A 26,703-nucleotide genomic window follows, 5' to 3' on the forward strand; every position below is an offset into this window, starting at 1 on the left:
AACCATGTATCAACAATTTTATCTAAAACGTTTGCTTTGTTTATGAAAAAATTAAACCAAAAGTCATATAAAGTAGACTAAATTTTCCTAAAATGTTAAACTACTCTAAGTAATCAAAGTTTCTAAGTTAAGGCTATTTACTTTATTTAAATATGTGACTGTTTCAATAATACTAGTTTTCATTTAATATAAATCTAAATTATTTTTCTAATGAACTAGAAGTTAATGATAAACTTCTTATTTTTTTTCATAACTTAAACTTTACATTTAAATATAATTTAATTAAATATTTTATAAATTTTATGATAACAATAGTCAATTATAATTAAGTTTATGTATGCAGATTAAAATAAAAAATCAAATTTCTTAGACTTTAGTGATTTAAGGTTCTTATCTTTTTTTTTTCAAAATATTTAATTCATGACAAGTTTTGTTCTTTTATTGTCCAGTTTTAATAGAAGTGATCTGTTAAATTTAAAAAAACCATGTGGGTATATAAACTCAAGTTTAATCCTTTGCAGTAGCTTAGCTTTGTTTTTATTTTATGTTTACAATAGCTTGTAGATGATACTTAAGCATGTCCTGTTTTAGGGAATTTTCAACTTAGTTTACTTACCGCAAGATATCGATTTTGCGGTAATTCTTAAAGAAATTTTGCTTTTTTGAGTTCATTTGCGGCAGTCAGCTAAGAGTTAAAGAGTCCACTAAGTGAAGTGGGCAAAATGGTCGTTTTCAAAATTGGAGTTTTAAAAGAGATTTCGTTCTAAAAAATAACAAAAACGCTACAGATACTTTTTTTTCTTACAAAATTTCAAGGTGGTGCAGTTGCGGCAGTGCAACATCCCACGCGACGCCCCTGCTGAGCTCTAAAAAAACAATTTGAAAAAATGTAATAACTTTCACTCTTTATACCAGATATGAATTTAAGACTAAACTCTCGCTTTGGTAATAGTATTTTATTATTAATAAAAAAAAGTAAAAACATTTTTTATTATTCATATGAAAAACTTTATAACAAGACAAAAAGGCAGTTGTTTAGAAAAGTTATATAAACCTAACAAAGTTTGTTAAGTAAAACATTTGGTGCACCAGCATAAAGCTTTTAACATTGATATTTTTGAAAAAATTAAGAAATTTAAGTTTTAATTAAGGTTAAAAATTAAATAGACAACTATAAATCATAACAAGAGAAAGTATGTACCTATTTGTACTTTTTTTTTTGCTATATAAATGAGAAAGTCTCTTTATTTATTTCTTTGTTTTAATTAGCACACATTTTTGTTCCGCATTCTTTTTACAGAAAAACTTTTCTTAAGTTCAATATGTGAACTAAAGCAACAATTTTAGAGAACCATTTCACTCAAAGCTATCTTTTGCTAATTTGAATTAAATATTTATATTTTAAGTTAAAAAAATTTAAAGTATTTTAGTGTGGAAGTCGAATTTTAGCTAATATTTATTTAATAAAGCAAATTTTTTAAACACTAGTGTATATCATATAGTAGAATTTGAGCAAAAACATGAAAAAAACTGTATGATTATTAAAAAGTAAAAAATAAAACTCACAAAATCATTTTATTCAGTTTACTAAATTTTTATAAGTTGTTTATATAAAAAAGTTTTAAACACTTTTAAAATTTTGAAATTATTTAACAATATAAATTAAGAACCTTTTATTCAAGTACAAAATTGAACTACAAACAAAAAAAAAATTAGCTCTGAATACAGTTACAGTATTAAAAAAAGGACTGTTTAAAAATCAAATATAGTATCCGTACATTTTTAATGTTCAACTTTTTCATAAACTCATAAAACAATTAAAACTTTTTACATTTCAAAATGATTAAAAACAAAAAAACATACTTTTTTTAATTAAATTAATTTAGATACTTGTTTTGAAAGTTTATTTCTTCTTCAGTCAATTTTGTCTCTTGGGTTAAGCTAGAGTAGCTACAAAAATAACATTTATAATACAAAAGTAAATTTTCAATTAATAAAATATGGCTCATTTAACTTTTAATCATCAAGTCTCTTCATCTAACAACTTGAACTTCACGTTTTCTGTTTAGTTGCGTTTCTTGGCAGCGGTATGGGAGGATGCTCGGGTATAGTGACGTCACAGTCCCAACTTTTCTGCTTCCAAGCGATCATCTGGAACAAAATGTCCCTGAAAGTCGGTCTCTTTTCCTCTTCTCTGTGCCAGCACTTCAGCATGAGCTTGTAAATGTTCAGTGGGCACCTACGTGGTCGAGACAGCTGAGCCTTTAGAGAATAATTGTTTTTAGTTTTAATATTTACACTTTGTTTAGACTGACTACAAGGAAGTTCAAGAACACTTTTCACAAAAAATAAGAAAAAAATTTTAAATAAGTTTAACTTATCAGTTTATTCAATTTTTTTTATATAACTTACAGGTTTTTCTATCTTGATGTATATTTTCTTCAGGTTTTCAATAACTTCTTGATTGTTTAGTTTGTTAAAGGGCTTGAGCTTACATAAGGAAAATATTTCCCACATAGTTACTGCATACGACCAAACATCTGAAACTGAACTAAACTTCCTCTTTATATAACATTTACACACTTTTAGATAGAATATTTAATTTTTTTTTTTTACTTCTTAAGTACATTTACTTTAACTAACCGTCATAACGCTTTCCCAGGCCATCCATCTGATTGGTAAGGTTTCGTAACCTTTTATCCGGTAGTAGTCGCTGGAATACATGTTTCTGCTCATTCCGAAGTCACCCAAGCGTATCTGCTCATTCCGATCAATCAAAATGTTTCTTGCTGCTAAGTCTCTGTGCACAAAGTTCACCGACGCGAGGTACTCACAAGCCCTGGTTATTTGCATGATGATGTTCAAGAGACGCGTGTTGCTGAAGAAAATGACAAAGATATTATTTGTTCCTTTCCAAAAGACTAGTAAGATAAAAAAAAACTCTAACAAAGATCAACATTACAATAAACCTTATTAGATTCTTAAAAGATATAAAACATAACTTTCAGCATTTGGGCACGAGCTATTGCTCTAAATAAGATAAATAACACCTGTCATAATATTTCAAAAACACAAAAATCCTTATTTTTTATGAATTGTCAAAATAATTCTACCTCTACTTCCAAGTATTTGACATAAATAAAGTTAACTTAACTTTAATTCTTGGGAATACCTAATTTAAAACTTTTTTATTTTTTAACATAATCTATTAAACAAATATAAAAAATATTAATTTTGAGGTAGTTTAAACAGCTTCGCACCCCATCATGTTATTATCCCTGGTAATTAGTAAGGTATACGAGATGTATATATATAAAATTATACAAATTCAATAAAAGCATATCAAAGTACTTTTATTTAGGTAATAAGAACAACGAATTTTTGTTATTCATGTTAATTTTATTTAAGCATTAATTCACACAATTTATTTAAAAGCTTTTAATCTAATATGTTTAAACATATTTATACTTGAAGTCTAAAAACCGAAATAGCTGTTTAAGCTACATGAATTAATATATTCATTTAATCATTTTTACGGTGCTGTATTTTCCTCGGAAAAAGTTTATTGTACTTTGTTGAAAATGTTTAAAACTGTTTTAACACGTAAACTATATAAACATATTTTAAACAGTAACTATTCAAAAATATAAACTTAAATATAAAGAAACATTATAAGCTACATCAAACACTTTTTCATACTCAGCAAAGATTGTGCAAAAACAAAAGTTAACAACTTTAACAGTTAAAAAATCTTTCACCAAGTATAATGGGGTGATAACAGTTGTTAAAAAAATACCTAATAAAGTTTCCTTGGGTTGCGTCTCGCGCGTTCGGTGCTTCAATTTCAAAATCCTGCAGGTAAACACTCAGATCTCCCTTATCCATGTACTCTGTTATGATGGCAAACGGCTCACTTGTGGTCACAACAGCCAGCAACCGCACGATGTTCGGATGCGATAACCTTGACATTATCCTAATCTCCTTTAGGAAGTTGTTCCTTTTTTTTAATTAGTAAGTTTTCAAGTGTAAATTTATAAAGTTTGAATTTCAGGTTTGATAAAAGTGTCAAACAAAAATGTTTTAATTAGTAGTAATTAGTTGGTAGAAAAGCCTAAATATGTAAAAGTTGTATCATAAAAAGACAGCTTGGTCAGTAGTTTAAACCAAAAACTAGTAAACGTAAGCTCATTTGCTATTTATAAACTTCATTTGTCTTTGTTTACTAGTTTTTAATCTTATCACGAGTATTTCAGAAAGTTCATAAGTGTTCGTGGTTATTGTTTAGATAAAAATTTAAAATAAATCAGGAAAAAATCTACTATTTTTATTTTTACTATTTAGATTAGAGATACAGTTCTTTGTTTGTATTTTTTCTTAAACTAGTTAAATTAACTAATTGATGAAAATAAGAATAGTTTATGTTTAGAAAATAAATACTTACTATAAATCTTATAAAATAAAGTAGTCACTTTTTTTTAAACATTAGTAGTCAATTAACCACTAATAAAAAGCTGTTTAGAATTAATATAACTTACTTTTCATCTTTTGTGGTATGTTCAAGTTCAGTTTTGAAAGCAACAAACAAATTTCCCTCTTCGTCGCAGTCTTCTATGTTACTGTAAAAAATTTACTGTTGTTTCAACTGCTTAAATTTCATATTAAACAAAAGAGTATTACTATCGTTATTTATTTGCCTTTTTGAATAACTTTGTACTAATTTTTTTAGTATTTCAAATACAAAAAAAAGATAAAACGAACACAGCTAATTAAATATAGTCTCTAAATAACATACTGGATAAATAAATACATACCGTAATTAAATAATTTGTGCAAAAATTATGTATATTACTAGTCAAAAACTCTGACAGCGTAGTTCACACCAAAGTTCAAAACAAATAAACTAAAAAAGTGTTAAAACAACTAAAAAACCTCAAGTCGCCAAGTTTTCTAAGACTTTTATGAGCCTTGCACAACTGTACACTTCCAAACTGTCCCTTGCCTAAATCGTCCACTAATGTCAGCTTGCTTCGCGGAAATTCCATTCCCCTCAGCCGATCGTCCGGCCATTGTACTCCCGACGAAGCTTTAATTTAAGAAGTTATTTTTATTTTAACTAGTTCAAGAGCTGAGGTTTCTACAAAGCATTTAAAAAAATACGTTTGATTATATACAAATCGAAAACATAACTTATTTTAAACTTAATTTAAACTATTGAAAAAATCGCTTTTAAGATTAGAAAGATTATTGTATGTATAAAAAATTCATTTTGATTGAAAAAAAACTATAGAAATGTTGCTTTTGAAAGCTATTTTTAGAAAAAGTACAAGTTAACACAGATTTATTTTCAAAGCGTAAAATACTATATGTACCTTATAAAAAAATATTTTACTTTACTATTTAATAAGATTCTCCAGCAAAAACAATAATTTAAAAGTTACTCTTAGTTTAAGTATTTTAACCCAGCAAAACTTATTTTTTCTTATTGAAGTACTTTTAACTTTATACAACTTCAACAAACTTATTCGCTTGTTTATTTAAAAGTTATAATCTTTTATGTAAAATTCAAATTATTGTAAACTTGTATTATTTAATTTTTAACAATAGAGTAATCTCCTTTTTTCATAAACAATAGATAAAATGTTAAAGTTTTAATAAAGTCTTAATTAGAAAGTCACTAGTAGTAACAACAGTAATAAATAGAATACAATGATAAATAGTAATAAAGTTTGAAAAACATCAAAGTTAAATTTTTAAAAATGTTATCTACTAAATACATTAATATGGTAAAAGAAAGAAAACACAGATAAATTATAAATTTTGTTACTTCTCGTAATACTTAAAACAAAAAGTTTAAAAAAAAAAGTTTAGTAATAAATACTACTTTTTAAACAACCCATGTACTTGAAGATAGAATATAACGAAAAAAAAAACAAATAAAGTAAAGTTTTAGATAATAGTTTACGTTAAACTAACTGTCTTTAAGTAAATCTTCGCAACTCGATGATGCAAGAAGTTGAAGTAATTTCGGGTCCTTGTCTTGGTCCCATGGTACTGCATATTGTGATGCCATGTTCTAAAAGAGTTTTAAAATTTATGTTTCTAATATATTAAATAAAAGATTTACCAACTCAAATGTATTCTACAATCTGTAACACATTAAATTTTTTCAGTAGTTTTTTATTTCAAATTAGTTCATTCTTCATATTTGCTAAAGTACTAAAATCAAAAATCTTTACAGTAAATTTAAACATTGTAACGACATTGCGTTTAAATAAAAAAGGGCTCTAGAGAGTTTTCTCAGGGACTTTTTATCTCTTTGTTTACTTCTCGAACTGCTTTAGCATGACGCGGCAGTCTAGTTTTACCTTTGTACTGATAGTATATTGTTTCAAAAGATTGTGTTCGCCTCGTACTTCTTGTACGAAGGCGACTGTTTTTTATATTAACTTGTGAATTGCAGTAGCTTATTTGTATATTTGTTATCATGTTATCGCAGTGTATATTCATTTTAATACAGTTTGTGTTTCTAGACTCGATTTCTTTATATACAATTAATTAAGCATTCTAACAATCTAGCTATTTAATAAAACTAAGCTTAAAAGATAGTCTAAGTTTAGTTTGCAATTCATTAAGTCGACTTAGCTAAATAACTTAGCTAAGTCATTTCTAAACATTTAAATAACATCACCGATAAATACTTATAACGCGCACGGAGTCAGATAATAACCAGCATCGCGCGTATAAGTAACATTATAAGTAAATCGGGATAGTTAAAACATCATACTTAAAAAAAGTTTTGTAAAATATATATTACCAATATTTTAGTGGTTTGAAAAAAAACATTATAGGTTTTAACTATTATAAAGTTATTAGCTATGTTCTTATCTTCAATTTTAAATTACATTTACACTTTACGGCAAACTATTACAACTTTACATCAAAGTATTTACAACCAAAATACCTCATTATCTAAAAATCCATTGACATCGTCTTCTATATTAACTTGAGCGTATGGAGTCAGTTCGTTACCAATCAAATTGTTCAAGCTGTTTGAAAGCTTATCATACTTGCGTTTCACTGACTCTTTTTTAAAACTAAGTTTTTCACTACTTTCTAATTCACTTTTTTCAGTTTCGTCATTTTGCTTTAAACTTTTCATCGTTTGGCTGTTTGGATTTAGGTATGATCCTTTTGTGGTAATGTTTCTGTTAAAAATAGTTTTTATAGCTTTCTAATCTAAGTTGTTTAGTAATTTTTACATTTTTGGACGTTTTTTAAATGAAAGCATAGATAGAAAAAACATAAACTTTTAAGTAAATTGTTATTTCTAAAATTTATTCTTTATTAATATAATAAAATAAATAAAAAAAACTAACCTATTGTCAATTATATATTTTTGTTTTTATATTTAAATAGTCAATACTTACTGGCGTAAAAATACTGTTAAACGAAAAGTTTTAAATATTTATTAAAAAAAAAACTCTATACTCTGACTTTATTAAATCAATTTAACTGAACAGAAATACCGCTAAACAAATATAAAAGCTCAAAAACAGTTTTATTCAAACAAGCACTACATGTTACATTAAAGTAAAAACCTTTTACTCACGGTTCAGTATTGGAAGTAGTGTGTTGAAAGATTTTTCATCATCTGCATCTACAGTATTTGTAGGAAGTAAGTACACATTCTGCTGGTTGCTTACCTTGTATATATTTAAGTCAGAAAAAAAGAAGTACAACAAAAACTTCTAGAGTATTTTAATAAAACTTTTATAATTAAATAGTCTTGAAACAAGAAAATGTAATGTAACATTTTAATGAAAAAAAAACTATACTGTTACTACTTAATTAAGCAAAAACCTTTCCTACAATCATGATAACTACCATAGATTTTTGTAAATTATAAAACAAACTCTATGTTCTTTTCAGAAAAATAAAAGTTAAATAATTTGAGTTTCTATATTTAGTTTAGTAGAATTAGCTAATATAAAAGTGTTGCTATCTTTAAAAATTAAGTTATAATTTTGTTTTAGTTTAACATTTATCAACTTTACTTCATGGTATATTGAGTTTTCTTCATCGTAAGAAGTGTTAGTTATGTTTCTTTCTGCATCATCAGATGTTACAAGTATTGTTATATCTTCAAACCTTGAGTCTACTTGCGAGTATTCATTTTGTTGAACCTGGTATAAGTTAAAAAAACAAGTTTTAGTTTTTAAAGTTAAATCAAAATATTTAAATAGTATATAGCTTTGCTAGCATAAAAAAACTTAAGCTGATTTTGTTTGTGATGTTTATTTCTAAAAGAATTATTGTTACCTCACTTTTTTATTTACTCCTTTTTTGAACACCGAAGAATGGTTAACACTGGCTTAATGATAGCTCTGATAAGCTTAGAAGCTTTAAAAATAGCAATTACTAATTAGAACTAGTTTTAGTATGAAACAAAAATAAAAACCAAGTTTTCAGATAAGCAACTAAAGAAAAACTACAAATTTATGTGCTTGTTTGTGGTGAGTTTTAATAGCTAGCTTGAAAATTAGTCTAAGTAAAAAAGTTTTAACAACACTAAAACAGGGGACTTAATATAAGTTAATTTGTAGTTTTAGAAAAATTTATTGTAAAGCACTAAGAGTAGGACCAACATGTTTCCTATTTAGCAGTTATCTACAACATTTTAAATACTGTGCAGCATATGATGGAAAGAAAATTTAATGTGCTCAGTATAATATTAAAAATACTTTTATTTTAAATAAACTACTTTTTTAAAAATTTGATTGTAGTGTAATAAAAAGTACCGGAAATTTTTAAGACATACTACAGGTTTTAAACAATTTTCCGATGAAATAAAAACCAAAATAACTATTTTTGTATTTTTTTAAGTTATGTATCTTTTGTTCATAACTATTCGCTGGTTTAAAAGTAAAAAAAATATTGGTTTAAAACATTGATTTCGATTCTTTTAAATTCCGTTTAAAAATAAGCACTTATTTACTTAGATCTTTAGTAAATCATAATAAAATTATAGTCAATTTTTAAAAAAGTTATAAGTTTTTATAGCATAGGGTAAAAATTAAACTATACAAATATATTTTGCACAAAACTTAGTACACTTATTAGCATACCAATAATCTACTAGGCTACCTTTAGATAAATTTCAATAAACATAAAGTTTATAGTTAAATAAATTTTGAACACATGTAAATTTAATATTTATAAAAAGATTTTAAGAAGTTTGATATGTTGTTTAAACAAATATTTATTTTTATTTTATTCTTTAGCTTTATCATCTAGTTTAGTTTTTAAATTAAGGAAAAAGCAGTACATTTTCTACATTAGAAAACTAGTTTTGAAGATTTATGTTTTTTTTTTTAATGTATTTCCTTTTATATCAGTGTTTACCTAAGTTTTGTTAAAGCAAATGTTCACTAAAATTTTCCTAAATCAGTTTAAATCAGAGATCTTATAGTTTTTTAAGGTTTACACAACAATTCACTATAAACTCTTTATGCGCACTCAAGGAATTAAATATATACATATTATATACTATATAAAGTTATTTAGTCTGTTTGGTTGACTGTTACTTTAAATTAAAGCATTTTTTCCTAACATCCAAAACAAGGAGTAGTACCAATCACTAAATCAAACTATTTATATTTATTTTTTTACTTGTTTTACTAAATTACCTGAGTTTGCATAGATCATGTTAGTTCTCGTTATAATTGATATACTTGTGATTTGAGATCAATGCAACTCTGCTTAAAAGTATGTTAAACTTGCTAAAAATTTGTAATCTTTTATAAATTTTAATTACCTTAAATACTATAAGAAAGATTAAATATACCTTAGATAAAAATGTTTTCACATTGTGAATAGGTGAATTTTTTAGAAAAAACTGACAAAAACAAAATTCAAGGTAAGTAAAACAATTTTGTCAGCATTAAACTGACTGAGAAGTAAGTTTAAAACAAACAACAAAAACTAATGCTTATCAATAATTTTAAACTATAAATAAGTAATTAAAAACAAAGTTATTTATTTCATAATGTACAAAACAAATTTTTAAAACTAGGGATAGACAGCGTAGGCCCGCGAGTCGGATTCGGCCCGCCAAAAGACTCTGGCCCGCGACATTCTTTTTAGCTTTAGCTATTTACTTTAACAAAAACGTCCTACTTAATAACGATTACATTAAAATGTGCTTTTTCAATTGTAATTTAAGTTTAGCGTATTTAAAAAAATTAACTTTTAGACAGTTTTTTTTACATAATCATATAGATTTTTTTTAATTTTAGCTTTCAGGTGATATTTTTTAACATTTCTGGTGCCTAAAATCCTTTTTATGATAAGTTTAGCGCTAGCCCGTTTTGCCTACTTAAAAAGACAAAATATTGTAATTTCGTTAAAGAACTTTTCTTTTAGCACTTTTTTTAAAGCTGTGCGGTTGTTAATGAAGTTCCTTCAAATTTAGCTATCTTAAAACATTTCCTTTTTTGACCGAAACTTTTGACGATCTAAGTTGAAAAAGCTATGCAATACAAACGCTAGATTTACGCATTACTAAAATTCTAGCACTTATAATTTACAATATTTGATAACAGTAAGCCTTTATATTTAAACCATTTGCGGGTTTTTACAGCTTTTAAAGTATTTTAATAATGTATCTAATAACTCACAATTTATTTTTAGTACATTTATTTATCAGAAAGACTAAATTTGTAACTGAAACTGTTTCTTATTTAGATGCGGTTCGTTAAATTAAATACTTTTGTTGTTTTTTATACACATAACACTTAATTAGTCATATTTATAGATTAATTAACTAAAAAAATTAAAATAGTTTTTTTTCTAGAAAAGATATCTATAAACATTTAATATGAAAAAAGTTTTTTTTTCTAATAATAACTATTAAGTTATTAATTATTATTACTTAACAAATTATACAAGTGGTTTGTTAAAAACCATTTTGTAAGTTTATATAGTTTTTTGTATAAAAACATAAAAGTTTCATATATATCTATTTATTACTATCGCCGAGTAAAAATTTTTAGATAAAAAACTTTAACCTAGCTAGTGGTATGACTAATTACAGAATGTTATATTTATGATCTAAGCTAAGCTAAGGCTTGCCTTTTATTCAAAAACTATTCGCAAAAACTAACTGGGCGTAAGGTTTTATTTTAGCACAAACTAAAGTTTATTAATTCTTTGATATTTAATTGATTATTTTCTAAAAATGGCTGTAAACCCAAATATTCAAAATTCTTAAATAATATATAAAAAAACAAGCATAAGAGTAAAAAAATTCAAAAATATAGCAAATATAACTTACTGTAAAAAGATATAAGAATAAGATGTATGCGAAAGTAGGTTATAAACAATAAAAAAAAAAAGCAAACGATAAGTCAAATAATAAAATGAAATTATAAAAATAGTTAAATATTTTATAAGAACTTGACGTAAAAAAAATTAGTGTTAGTAATATAGTTTTTAGGTTTTTGAAGCGCTTATGTTTGTTTTAATATTATGCTTAGATTGAAATGTAACGACTAAACTTTTACTGTTTTTTTTTGCAGCAATAATAACTTTTTTTACTAAACTATATATTTTAATATTTATTTCTTTTTTATCAATTTTCAAAGTCAAAGTACTAAACTTTGTAAACTATATTTCAAAATTATTTTGTTTTTTAAGTGAATTTAATTAAAAAATGAAAACTTTAATTATTTTTTATAAAAGTATTCGTATTAATTTTTATGAAATTAGTTTTAATTTAAAAGTTAGTCAATGAGAAAAATTAAATTTGTAGTATTTAATCAATTAAAAAGAAATTATATATTATGCCTAAAAACGATGAAATTATTAAAAACTTAATTAAAGTTTTCAAATAAATTACTTAAAAAAAAACTTACAAGAACGAAAAAAATATAGAGATTTCCTTTCAAATATCTTAAAATAAATCTTTAAGATAAATAAAGAAACAGACTTTTATAAACAAAGCACAATAGTGTTTTTAAAATACACTTTTGTGTTTTGTCGCGTAGATGAAGTTAGCTTTCAAGTTTTGAAATTTTAGTGCCTGAATTTTCATAAATTTTCTCAAATATCTAAAAATAAAAAGTGAAACACATCAAGGACATGTTTTCTTACTGTGGAAGCCCACTGTATGTTTACATTTCAAATAAAGAATATTCCAGACAAAAGTTTATTCCAATGCAAATGACATGCTATTATATGTTCCAAATAGTATTTGTGAAATTAATTTACTAAGTATAGTTATTTTGATTAAATTTCTTTTTAATGAAGTTTTTGGCTACTGTTTAAATAATACCTCTAAGCTTAATCTAAAGAGTAAGTTTTTTAATTAAGACTTCTTGATAATTTTTACAGTATTTTTACTATCATTAAATTCTGTAAGATAATCTTTAAAATATACTTTAACTCTGTCTATTATTGTATATGTGTTGACCACTGGGTTTTGGTCTTAATATGTAAATATATGGAAATTTGTTGTGTTTAAAAAAATTAGTTAAGTTAATGTTTAACAAAATTTAAAACCTAAATTGTCAAAAACTAAAGACAGGGTTGCCACTTTACCTGGAATCCTTGAAAAACCTGGAATTTGACAATTTAGGTAAAAAAAACAGGAAAAACCTAGAATTTAAGAAATTTTGAAAAAAACCTGGAAAAACCAAGAATTTATAAGAATTTTAACATGTTCAGTAGTAAAATTTTGGTTTGTCTCAAAAAATTTATCATATAGATAAAAAAATTTTTCATCACCAAAAATTTTTTTATTAGAAAAAACATTTTAATTGGCTATACAGTATCTTCTCAATCTTTTTATACTACTTAATACAGTTTCCTACCTTAAATTTAACTTAACACAGGGTTGCCACTTTACCTGGAAACCTGGAAAATCCTGGAAAAACCTGGAATTAGACAATTTAGGCTAAAGTAACATGGAAAAGCCTGGAATTTAAGAAATTTTGAAAAGAAAGCTGGAAAAACCTGGAATTTTAATTAAAAAACCTGAAATTTTTTATAATTTTAACAATTTCAGTTGTAAAATTTCAATTTGACACAAAAATTCTATCATATAAATATTTATGTCATCTTCAAAAAATTTTTTAATAAAAAACACATTCAAAGTAGCTTTTCAGTATCTTTTAAATGTTTTTATACTATTAAAGACAGTTTCTTATATTATATCCTATATAGACCCAAAAATGTGTACTTTTAAAAACCTGGAAGAAATATGGAAAACCTGGAAATTTTTTTGAAAAAACAAGTGGCAACCCTGTTAACGCTAAAAATAGACCCAAAAATGTGTACTTTTAAAAACCTGGAAGAAATCAAAAAATCTGGAAATTTTTTTGAAAAAACGAGTGGCAACCCTGTAAATAGAATCGTTTATTGAATACAACAGATAGTTATATAATGTTGTCCAAAATTTTCTTTCATTTTATAAGTTAAAATTTACAAGAACCATTGAAGAATTATGAAAATAAGCTAAAATTGTTTCTACATTGAACTCATGATTTAAAGGTTAGGTTAATGTTTTTATATTAGAACTTACACTATACTTGATCAAATTAAGTTGGTTTACTTTTTAAAATTTAGTTAATTTTCAGAAGATAGAACTACATCTGTAATGATTTAAAAAAAAAAATATTTATGTTTTTAGATCATGAGTCAGAGCTAATCTCTCTGCAGCTTAAGTTTTTTAAACTATACAATTTAAATTTACAATATTCAAATCACTTGATAAATTATAAAATACCTAAAACTATGTACAACATTTAAATCACTTGATGAATAATAAAATTTGATTAAAGCGTAAATCACTGATAAAAATATGTAATTCTATGTAGATATTAGAAGTTAGCTTGTCTTGATTGTAGACAATCTCACAGCTGTATTTAATTAATACATAAATATTACAAAATAATAATGTAAAATTATCAGTAGAAGTGTTTTGAAATGTCTGTGTTAAAACTATCTTTAAATTTTTAAAATTTAACAAAATCTAACCAAGTCCAAGTTTCCACATGTGCTACCCAGGATAACTCAGGCTTGTTTGAACTCATTGTAGAAACTCAAGATTGTTTCATGTTTTATTCAAATATCTGGCTAATTTTCATATTTTTATAAATTTTTAGGTTGTTTCTTGCTAAGAGTGACAACCTTTTAATGTGATTGTTGAGACTAGAAATAGTTTAAAATCCTAAGGTCCACAGAATTAGTTTAAGCGTTTAAAATAATTTAAGATTTTGTCACATGGTCTAATTCTTTTATTTTCTTCATTGGTTATTTCAGGGTTGCCAAAAAACCTTGAAACCTGGAAAAACCTGTAATTTTTGACAATTTTTACATGTTAAGTAGTAAAGTTTTGATTTGACTCAAAAAATCTATTATATAGATAAAAATTTCTGTGATCATCAAAATCTTTTTATCAAAAAACACATTTAAAGTAGCTTAATAGTATGTTTTAAATGTTCTTATACTAATTAACACAGTTTCTTACCTTAAATTTAACTATAAACTGAAAATAGACCAAAAAATGTGTACTTCTAAAAACCTAGAGGAAAAATAGAAAACCTAGAGAAAACTTTCCAAAAACATTTCTAAAAACCCTTTTATTTTCTTGTTTCTTAAAAAATATATTTTTTAACTTAAAACAAAAAGTAGATCCAAACACATGTACTTGAAAAAACTTGGATGAATTTCAGAAAACCTGGAAGAAAATTCTAAAATACCAGTGGCAACCCTGTAGTTGCTTAAGTTTGTGTTGCATAACAATTCAAAGTTAAAACTTTTTGTAACTTTTAGAAATCTAATGATAAATCAGGATATTTATGTTGTTTCAGGCTGACTAAATTAGTTTTGTATTTTATAAAAAAACTCCAGATAAATATTCCCAGACAAAAACTTCAGACTTTTGTTGAGATTTAGTTTCAATATTTTGTATATAACTAATGTTATTGAAGAACTTGATTTTTATTAATTTGGAAGTGTAAATAATTAGGAGTTGAAAAAATTCAGATGACTCATGACAGTTTGTTGACTTAAAAGTTATGACTAACCCTGCTTTCATATAATAACTATGCCATTGTTTCATTTAAACTTTTTTCTTAACTTAGAATGTGCTCTTTCCTGACTTTTCAATAATTTTAGCAAGTAAAATATTAATGTAAGTTTAAGGGAGTATTCCTATTTTATTAGTAGGACTTTCCAGGGTTGCCAAAAAACTTGGAAACCTGGAATTGACAATTTAGGCTAAAAAACCTGAAATTTTAAACAATTTTTACATGATAAGTAGACAAATTTATATTTGATGTAAAAAATCTACCATAAAAATGATTTTCTTTGTCATCATCAAACAATTTTTTAATTAAATAAAACATTTAAAGTAGCTTCACAGTAACTTTTCAATGTTTTTATACTATTTAACACAGTTTTTTTACATTAAACTTAAGGGCATAAAGGGAGGTCTGACATTTTTTTTACTAAAAATAACACTGGATCTTATATGAAAGCTTTAAGTAGAAACTACAAGCCAGTTTTTATAGAATTAAAAAATATTATTTAACTTTTGAGATATTGTGCTTTTAATAAAAAGTTTCCGAGACAAATGTATGGACCGCAAACTTTTCAGGGTCAATTTTCTTAGAAAATTTAAAAAAATACTAAAAACCTATCTCCTTCTTCATTTTTTGAGCTAGAGACCTCAAACTTTCAGGAAACGTTCCTTTTGTAATTTAGAAGACTTTGAATGTTGGAATTGTGAAAATATTAAAAAATAAAAATTTAAGATAAAGAAAAAACAAGAAAAATAGGTGGTTTTTTTTTAATAAAAATTTTATTTTTTAAAATTAAAGAAATTCCTGCATTTAATCTAATTAAAATTTAGTAATACACTTTCTGTGAAAATTTGAACAAAATTGCTTAAAAAATGAAGGAGATAGATTTTTATTGAAATGATCTTTTTTTGCATTTTTAGTTTGCGCCTTCCATAAGGAACCTATCAAAGTCACCGACTTTGATCGCTCATAAACTTAAAATAGACCCAAAAGTGTGTACTTTTGAAAACCTGGAGAAAATTTGCCAAAAACATTTGCCATCCAGACTTTCCCTGTAATAAAATTTAACATTATTAGCCCTGGTAGTATTATAATATATTGATAAAGCACTATTTTTTAGACATTTAACAATTTTAAAGAAAATGTTCTAATGTTACTATATTGTTATGCTCAATAAAGTGTCAGTAGTTTAAGTTTCATAAGTAGTGAGTGAGCTCTAAGAATGAAAATTAAAATGTATTTAAAGAATGAAGTATCAATATAAAAATATTGAGCAGTAAAGTGTGTAGAAATCTGCGTTAAAATATACATTTTATAATTTTATTTTATTACATATTTAATGTCTAATAATGTTCTATTACTAATCCTTAGCTTTGTTAAAACTTTTTAATTTAAAAACCAGAAAGATAGGAAAATTAATCTCTTGAAACAGCTTAAAATACAAAAAGTTAAAATGGTTAATTAAAACTACTTAAAGTTTAATGGCAGTTTTCTTAAATATTTTCTAACACAATTTTATAAAGAAAGTTCCCTGAATATCTATAAATAGATACTCTTGTAAACATCCTTGATTAAAAAAATCTTAAAAGAGTTGTTTTAACTTTTTTAGTTATCAACTTTTAACATGCTATTAGTGTAATATTTAAAAACATTCCAAAAAATACTTGTCAAGAATTTTTAACTTTCATACTATTTACAATAATATTTTTAAACATTAACAGGGTATAATAATTTTTCACCATCTCAATTTTCCAATACTTCAAGATACTTACTCATTTTTATTTTAAAAATTAGTAAGTATCTCGAAAACTTGTGTAAAAAGTTTGATATATTATTATTTGAAAATTTTGATTTTTGTAAAGTTTTGTAAAAATTTGATTTAATTAATATTAGTGAAAAAATTTTTATCTTATAATAATCAGTTATAAGGTTACTCAGTCATATAAAAAAAAACTTTTTAAACTTATAGTTACACCAACTCATGTTTTTGCAGGTTTTTTTAAAAACTCTCTGAACGTTTTTATTTTTGCAAAACTTTTGCTAGTTTTGAATTGTTTTGCTTATTCTAAGGTTTATTTTTATGACTATAAGATTATTTTTTTTAATAAGAAATTTTTATTTGATTATCAATATAATTAGTTCATTTGTTTAATGGTTTATAAATAGACAGAATTATCAACTCAGGATAGTTTATCTTAACTCCCAAACCAGTTTTTAGTCACAGGCTTTTTGCTTAAGAAAAAGGTAGCCCTGCAGATATGTTATATAAATAAATATGCTATTTTGTAATAAGTAGATGAGTATATTTTTGATGCATTACTTACTTAACTTAAAAAATATATGATACTTGTAGCATAATGCAGTAAAACATTTAAATTTCTTATTTTATTAACATTTGTGTATGCAGTTAACTCAATAATACAGGGTTGTGACACACTCAGGCTAGTTTGATTTTTTTAAACTTCAGGCCAACTCAGTCTAATTGGAGCATTTCTTAATATCTTATGCTGAGTGAGGCTAGTTTTGCTATATTTTATTAATCTCAGAATAGTTTTTATGAACATTTTTTTTCATAAAAAATATTTTAATAAGTCAAATTCTTTTAGTTTTTGTATTTTTATGCATATAAGTAGTAATTTTATTTTTTATTTTTGACTCATATAAGCTACAAAGTCTGGTCAAACACAGGTTAGCTTGATGTAATTCAGTTTAGTTTTTGGTAAACAGGCTGGCTTTTTCCATAAAAAACTGGCAACCATGTAGCAATATTAATATCTTACTTTTAAAGCAAAGTTCCTTCTGAGTTTTTCCATAAGGTTAGTAGTACATAGAATAATTTTAAAGTTTAAGATTGTTAGCAGTTCAAATTCAGATTACAATATGATAGCCACAGAGTATTTAGTTTTCTATGATTTAGTTGTTAATATAATTACAGTATAGGTAAAGAATTGTATGTATCATTAACTTGAAAAATATCTTTGCTACCTTTTTGTGATTTTTTGGATTAAGTAACTTATATATTAGTAAAAATAGAAACTTTGTTTATGTAAAATAAGATTTTTGAATATGCGATTGATCAAAACATTAAACAAAAATTAATACCTTTTAACTTAAATTTTGTACACTATTTTAGTACAATAAATTAGTAAAAATGGGAAAGAAAGTAAAAGCAGGTGATGCCAGCAAGGGACAGAAAATATTCAAACAAAAGTGTTCTCAATGTCACAACTACGAAGGAACATCCCACAAACAAGGTCCAAATTTAGCTGGCGTTTTTGGAAGAAAAACAGGACAAGCAGCAAATTACGATTACACTAAAGCTAACAAGGAGAAAGGTATTGAGTGGAATGAAAAAACATTAGAAGTGTATCTAACAAATCCTAAAAAGTATATACCAGGAACAAAAATGGTTTTTGCAGGACTTAAAAAAGCCCAAGAAAGAGCTGACCTCATTGCATTTTTGAAGACATGCAAATAGTTTATGAGCTAATAATCAATATTAGAACTTAAAAACTCTGTTTTACTTTACCAAGTGTTAATTGTATGATGTTTTATGTAGTTTTGTATTGAATAGTCTGTAAGCTTAATCTTAAAGTTTTTGTAAAACCAATATATTTATTACAAGTATTTATTGCAGACAATTGGGCTACAAGCTCCGTAAGTAGTTTAAGGTTTCCGCGCTACCTTTTAGTTTTTGTTTCCAGGTTGGTGTTTTTTGTCTTCATCATTTAATTGTTTCAATAGACAGTTTTAATTAAAATTTACAATATTAGACAATTTTTTTATACAAAAAACTTGTGGTTTAAGTTATTGACTATTAAGAATATTTAAATTAAGTATGCAATGGTACAGAGTAATTAAACTTAAATTTTTATGCTTAAAATATACATTTTTCAATAGGTATATGGAATAGTTGAATTTAATTTTCACACCTTTATTTGTGGTTATTTTCTTTTCGTTACAGTTTTTGGTTTCTTTTCGTTGATTGTTTCAGTTTGATTTTTGATGACCAAGGAACCTTCTTTTTCATTAAAATTCTATATAAAGACTCTAGCACAGCACAATGGTAAGATTTTCATGAATCTATTATGTTTACAAGTTAATTTAGTTAAATCAATATTAGAAAGTAAGTCAATAATGTAAATTTTGTTTTTGAAAAAAATTATAAAGTTTGGTTTTACCTACTACTTAAAAATCATTGTTACTCCTAATAAAGTTTTTAAATGTCTTTTACTTTTTTTTAAACAATCAAAATAATCAAAAAAGTATTGTAGATAGACAATATTAAAGACTGTTCAAAATTGCTTCCTAATGCATAATTAGTGTCTTATGTATTTAAACAGCAAGTTTTATTTCCACTTGTTTGTAACAGCATGCAGTTGAAACGGTGGCGACCCACGCAGCATACCCTCCTCAGCAAGCCGCGCAAGTACAGCAGCTCCCACAGCCAGCAGCCCAGCAAGTGAGCAACAGCGTGCCCAGGTACGGCACTGTCATACCAAATCGCGTGTTTGTTGGGGGCATTGACTTTAAGGTGAGAACTTTTGTTGATATTGTTTGAAAAACTAGCAAATGGTTTTTTTTTTCATTTTAGTTGCATTTTATTGATAAAAAGGAAAGCTTAATTATGTGTAATAACAGACTAAAGAAGAGGACTTACAGAAATACTTTTGTAAATTTGGTGTAGTACGAGATACTAAAATAATTAGAGACCGTGCTGAGGTTTCAAAGGGGTCAGTTAAGTTTTTATATTCTAATAAGCTTTAGCTTTTATTATTATTGACAGTTTACTTAAGTTTATTAAGTGTAAAATTACTATAGAATTTTCGTATTTTTTTTAAAGAAATAATGCTTGAAATAATATGTTTTCCTTTTAAACATTTTTTTTTCAAGTAATAAATTAATAAAAAACTAGAGTATATAAATATTAAAAAGTAAGATAATATCAACATGTAAGATTTTTGATAATTTAAGTTTAAGATTGTTTTGTAATTTCAGTTATTTTAGTAGCTAAGTTGATGAATCTTAGAAGAAGTTTCTAAAAGTTATTTAAGGGTTTAGCTTAAAGATATAAACATAAATGAGAAGTTTAAATATTTCTCGTATGTTTAGTAAGTTTTCATTAAAAAAAAAGTTTACTGCTAGTTAACTATTAAAAAATTACTTAACTTCTTATAAACTTGTAGTAATATTAAATTTATTATAAGCTCTTAATTCACCTTTTTTTTCCAGAGAATTTTAGAATTTAGTAGTATATATCGTTATTTTACTTACTGTGTCAATGAGTTAATTTATCCAGTATTGTTTTCTATAAATTTACATAGTCTTTATTGTGTGGGTTTTACTACAGAGCTTGGTAAAGTTTAAGTTTTGTATATTTAAGTTTTAGTTTGAGTTATAGTTTACTTTTTTCTTGCTACGGTTTAAAATTAATGACACCACAAAGTTATCCTAACAGCCATTATAAATAAAAACTATTTTAATGCTAAGTAAATGTAATTTAAAACTTTTTCAGTTGCGAACTTTTATGCTAAAGTTTAAGACAGAATTGTTGCGATTTAAGCTTAATTATTCTTTTTTAACTTGTTGAAAATCTTAGAATCACAATAATTAACTAGTATTTTTATAATTTTCTAATTGAGAGTGATTTAATCTTACTTTCCTACATATATCTGTTTTTACCAAAATTTTCATAATGTAGTAGTTAATTGAAATTAAGTTTTTATTTTATTTGCTAAGAATCAACGGGTTTAATTAGCCTTTTAATAATAATTACTAAGTTTGGTTAAGGCGTCAAGTTCATCTAAAAATGGTATAAAAATATATATTTCAATTATTATATATATCAAGTTTGCTAATATATTCAATATCTAACACACATATAAAAAAAAATGCGCAGATTTTGAAAATGCAAATGCTAAACACTTTGATTTTGAGTTGTAAAAGATATTATATTGAAGAGACATTGTTCAAACTTAAATCTATTTAGTTATCATAAACTAATTAATGGTACAAAGAAAAGTTAATTAGTTCTAATTTTTTTAATTTCAATTAAATAAGAACAAATATAATATGAACATGCTGGAAACACCACAAGAAGCAGGCTTAAAAATTTAATAGTGTCTAATAGTTTTTCTTAGGTAATGAAAATAATGGCCAAAAAGGGGAAAAAGTTTTAATATTTAGACCTAATCGTCAAAAAAAAAACAAAGTTTATATATCTTGTAGATAATCTACAAATGCCCAAAAATAGCTTTTTATGTAAGATTACGTATGTTTGAATATAATTTTAAGTTAAGTTAAATTTCTACTCTTGTTTAATTGTGTTTAAGTTTAAAAATGAACTTAAGATCTGTTTCAAAAGAAGATGTAAACTCATGTATATATAATCGCCCAGAAACATATACAAGCTTAACACAACAGGAATTAAGGGCATAGGGGGTTAAACACCTTTTTTTGGTTTTTGATCTTATTTTATATAGATTTTACTAAGCTACAAAATGCTTTTTGCGGATTTAAAAAAATCGAAATAATTTTTGAGATATAGCCGGTCAAAGTCGGAGGCAACAATAGGTTCCTTATGGGAGGCGCAAACTAAAACGCAAAAATAGACTATTTCACTAAAAATCTATCTTCTCCTACGTTTTTTGAGATAACTACCTCAAATTTTTAGAAAATGTTCCTTGATATATTTAGAAAAATTTTTTGGAACAGAATTCAAAAAAAATAAAAAATAGAAATTTTATTTAAAAAATAAACAACAAAGCAACAGTTTTTTTTTAAGTTTTTTTGTTATAAATTTATAAATTTTTATTTTTTCAAATTCTGTTCCGACAGAATCTTCTAAATATATCAAGGAACATTTCCTGAAAATTTGAGGTAGTTATCTCAAAAAACGTAGGAGGAGATAGATTTTTAGTGATTTCTAGTTATTTGCTGTTTTAGTTTGCACCTCCCATAAGGAACCTATTGTTGCCTCCGACTTTGACCGGCTATATCTCAAAAATTAATTTGAATTTTTAAAATCTGTAAAAAGCATCTTATAGCTTAGTAAAAACTATACAAAATAAGATCAAAAACCAAAAAAGGGTGTTTACCCCTCTATGCCCTTAATAATCATTAACTCTTTAAAATTATCTAGTTAAGAGTTTGAATCAAAAATAGCAAAGTCTGTCTGAATTTAAATCGTATTAAACTGTAATAGACAATCACTACAACGTAAAAGAGGACAAGTAGTTAAATGAATTAACCTGATATTCATTTTTTGCTTCTGTTCAACTGAAAGTATTAATAGAATTTTTAGAGATATTATAAAAAGTACATTAACATTAATTATGTATGTTTACTTTATTCGTAGCTTTTATGTAGTTATTAACATACCACAGTTGTGGTAATTAGTTAAAATACGTGGCTTATATTATTTTTAGTTAAAGTCGAAAGCATATTTTGTATATTTTCAAAGGAAGGTTAATTACTTAGACTGATAAAAAAGAATCAAAGAAAGTTTGTCTCAAATATTCTAAGTTTCGAAACTGTATTGATATAGTTATTGGATTTTGTTATTTTTGATAAGTTTATTAGATTTATATTAGTAAGCCAAAGTTGGAATTTCATTAATAATTTGTGAACTTTTCGTAAGTAAGATTATTTCTATTAGTAACTGATATAAATACATTTAATTAAACAAAGCTGTTAACTTATTTAGATATCAATTAGTTGATTTTTTACAAAAAAAAAACAGACTAGTTTTTATCATATTGTTTAATTTTAAGGTATGGGTTTGTAACATTTGACACAAATGAAGATGCAGACAAAGTGAGAGACCAGGTACTTTTGTTTTGCTCTTTAGTTTCATGAGACGTAAATTTAAAAATGGTAGTTAACAATAACAGTTTTTAGATTTGAAAATTTCTAGTTTTAGTGTTTCTGGTTTGTAATCGTACAGCAGTTTTTTTAATTATACAAGATAAATTAAATTATGAAATGTCTAATTTGTGTTATCAGTTGGTTTTTTATTTATATACAGCAAGAATCATTGTACTTGGGAGGGAAAAAGTTGAACATCGGCCCAGCAGTGCGCAAACAGCAGCTAAGCTTTCCCAAGGCAGAAAGTTGGCTTTATGTTTTATATTATCTAAAAGTAATGTTAAATAAATACTTTAACAATAAAAACAACCACTAAATTTTTGTTTTCAATTCTTATATTTCACTCAGAATGTATTTAGTATCTTTAATAAACTATGCTATAAGAAAAATAAATCTGAAGAAGTCATATTAATAAAACAATGTATAAAGTACATTTCACTTGTGTTCACAGACGTGCAAGTACCACCATCTAGCTGGGTTATGCATCCGGCTGGTTATGCTTCGTACACGAACCAGAACAACGGAATCACCTACTTCTCTCAACCACCCGTCATTGCTGGTCAATTGCAACCCCAGGTGCGTCCCTCATATAAATTAACTTAGTTTAATTAAAAACTGCACTGGATGTTATATTTTACATATTCAAAGGGGCTTCAAAAAAGTAGTATCCTTTAACTTGACTGTAGATTATGGAACTAAGAAACCATATTGGTGAAATTTCATAATTGTTTGTAATTTGATCAAAAATTATTTTTTTTGTTTTCCAGAGTACGATGTTGTACAGCCAGAACAACGTTGCCACGTACCAGCCTCATCACGTGACCTACGCTCCACAGTACACGCTCAATCCCGGCCAGCAGTACAACACTGTTCACATGCCTGCATGGAACGCACCTACTGTTAGTTTGTACAATGTGTGGGAGCATTTGTGTATTAACTAAAAAAGAGATTGATGAATGAAAAAAAAATATTTTCAAAAATTTAGAAAATAAATCTGCCAGTATGTAGCATAATAAATGATTTTAAAGTTTTAAGTAGTGATTTTTACCTATTTCAAAGAAATAAGATATAACCATTAGAGAATAAACAGTTTTAAATTAATAGTAAAAGTAAACTATTGACATAAAAAAGTAAGTAGTTTTACATTAAACTAATTGTTTGCTCATCTGAACTTGAATTAAATTCATTTATTATTTTGATTTAATCTTGTGTAATAGCTTTATCAGATTAATAATCAGTTTTACTCAAAAAGCTTAATTTGAATCCAGGATAATCTGATTTTGCATATTGCCATAAATAGTTATGTTTTTAAGAGTCTTTTTAAGTCATCTTTCTTGAAAAAGCTCAATATTTTTCTTTATAAATAGTAGAAGTTCTTTAAATATTAACAAAACTCAATATATTTATAACAGTGTTTAGATATTTTATAAAAAAATTTAGAATGTATAAATAATGTCATCCACAGGTTCCAGGATCTTGTGGTCAACTTGTGGCTCCAACGCACGAGCAAGTAAATATTGTCAATGTTCCTCAAACACCCAGCTACATAGTGCCTGCTAGACCCAATATCGCTCAGGTTTGTCAATACCTGCTTAGTTGAATTAAAATTGTTAACTTAACTAATATCTTATATGTGTTAAAAATACTTTGCAAGTAAGATTTACGTGATGTTACTTAAGCAATAGATAGTCTACATGGCACATAAGTACATAAGATTCTAGGTAGCCTATAAAATAAGGTTTTAATTAAAGTTTGTTAGATAGGTTTATATCATTATGTTGAAAAAAATATATCTTTTGTTCTAGAAATATAATTTTTTGAATTATTTTATTTGTTATATTAATTGTTGTTTAAAGCTAACAATACATTAGTGTGAAAAATTATTTGTTATAAATTTGATTGTGTATAATAAACTTTTATCTAATAAAACCTTAATAACTAAAACGACAATAAAAATTGAGATCCAGGCCAAAATATTTTTAACATGGCTAGACTATAAGGGTTAAGTAGAATTATATAAAATTTATCTTGCGCGATTTATTAGCGTTAAAACTACAATCAGCTTTAATTTACTCTTGACTGCTTTGGAATGCTTAGGTTTGTTTTCTTGTAATTTGGTTATTTTATACAATTAATAAAAATCCTTTTCACAGGCTGTACCAGTTGCAGCTGCTAATCAAACTGCATCTAGAAGCTGTGAGGCTGCAATGACTCAAGACAAAGTTTTCATGTCCGCTTGTGAGGTGAGTTACAATATTATCACGGTAATCTCATTCTCTATTTTGCAAAAGCTAACAAATCTTTTAAATTTCATGGTTTTTTGTTATTGTTTTAATACCTTAAAATGAATATAAAAGTTATACCGAACTATCTCTCTAACTGAACTACTGTTAACAAATTAAAAAATCCAACAAACAGCCAGTAAGGTTGATGATACCACCGACGCAAACGGCTGGACAGTCGCATCAAGCCTACCAAGTCACCCATGCCATGCAGAGTCCCGCTATAATACATAATGTTAGTCGTACAAAAGAGATTGGTAATTTTTTATAAAAAGTTAAAAACATGTATAATTAAGTTATTAATCTGATACTCAGAATTGTTGTTGAAAATTACTAATATAAAATTTTAAAAATGATTGTTTTCAAGATTATAAGCTATTACTAGGCTATTTTATATCGTTTTTTGAACTTAGCTAATTATTACTAACAAATGTAAATTTATAACTACAAAATTAAGTATTCAATCCAAAGTGACATACAAAAATATCAAAATTTTCATTTTTTTGATTGATATACTTCTGAAAAATTAATTACTTACAATATTTTATACATACCTTAATAATAATAATATAAAAAGAAACATAATAATTAAAAATACTGAATAATCAGTTTTGTTTACCAAATTAAAGTTGGAAAAGATTAGTCACTTAAAAATACTAAATTGATCAATGAATTTTTGTTTTTTGTTTGAAATTTTGTAACAATTTGAGCAGCCGACTGCAGTGTACGCGCATCAAGCGGCTCACCAGCAACCGCAGCAGCAGCAGCAGAGGATGCAGCAGTTCATTTCTGCCGAGCAGCATCAACAGATATTCCACGCCAGTCAGGCTCATCACGCTGGTTAGAATTACGATTTATTATTTTATTAAATTGTTTTAGTTATTGTTATATTTATTATTAAACTTTATAAATGTTTATGCTGGAATTATTCTTTTCAGTGTTTGTTTTTAAAAACTTAAAGTAGCTCTTTTGTTTTTTAATGAAATTTAAAATCAGCGTTGCTATAACAATATTCGTTCACAGGGTACGGGTTAATCACGATTCCGGAGGAGAACCACCAGATGTCGTCAGAGGGCGAAAACGGATTCACTCCCCCGGTCAGCCCCAACAAATCGCAGTAGTTGCTTTTGACAACCATCTCTAAGTAGTAGTTGCTAATTGCAATTTATTGGTTGCTGTTGATAATAATTATCTTTTAAACATGGCCTTAAACTCTCGCGCATAATTAAAAACATTAAAACAAAAATCACCTGCTTAAAAATTTACACTTTTGCCCCATTTATCCAACAAGCAAAGTATTTACTGCTCTTTTGAAAAGATAGCACACACGACTTTTACAATAGCCAGTTTTTTAGGATTTAGTTAGTTTTTATGACTACATTTTTATATATAATGTTTAATACTTTTTATTTCAATTTGGCTTTAACAGCCCTTTAAAAAAAGTTCATCATGCCCGTACATTGTTAGTATTT

The 26,703-nt window shown here is 25.7% G+C and overlaps 2 protein-coding genes across 2 annotated transcripts; one reads left to right on the top strand and one right to left on the bottom strand.

The window, feature by feature from the left end:
- Window positions 1–2,052: 2,052 nt before the first annotated feature.
- LOC145836655 (epithelial discoidin domain-containing receptor 1-like) lies at window positions 2,053–9,698 on the bottom strand. The gene is made up of 11 exons (XM_082944441.1): window positions 9,687–9,698; window positions 8,055–8,183; window positions 7,610–7,703; window positions 6,962–7,188; window positions 5,974–6,073; window positions 4,930–5,083; window positions 4,536–4,616; window positions 3,797–3,997; window positions 2,644–2,878; window positions 2,413–2,562; window positions 2,053–2,262 (listed from the first exon to the last, which is right to left on the bottom strand). The coding sequence occupies exons 1-11, from the start codon at window positions 9,696–9,698 to the stop codon at window positions 2,053–2,055; spliced, it is 1,593 nt and encodes a 530-aa protein (XP_082800567.1).
- Window positions 9,699–18,234: 8,536 nt separating this feature from the next.
- Window positions 18,235–18,561, top strand: LOC145835708 (cytochrome c-like). The gene has a single exon (XM_082943412.1). It carries the CDS (start codon window positions 18,235–18,237, stop codon window positions 18,559–18,561), a length of 327 nt encoding a protein of 108 aa, XP_082799538.1.
- The last annotated feature ends 8,142 nt before the right edge of the window (window positions 18,562–26,703 follow it).

This window comes from Thalia democratica, chromosome 5 (genome assembly GCF_965202585.1).
Source record: "Thalia democratica chromosome 5, ktThaDemo2.hap1.1, whole genome shotgun sequence".
Classification (NCBI taxonomy): Eukaryota; Metazoa; Chordata; class Thaliacea; order Salpida; family Salpidae; genus Thalia; species Thalia democratica.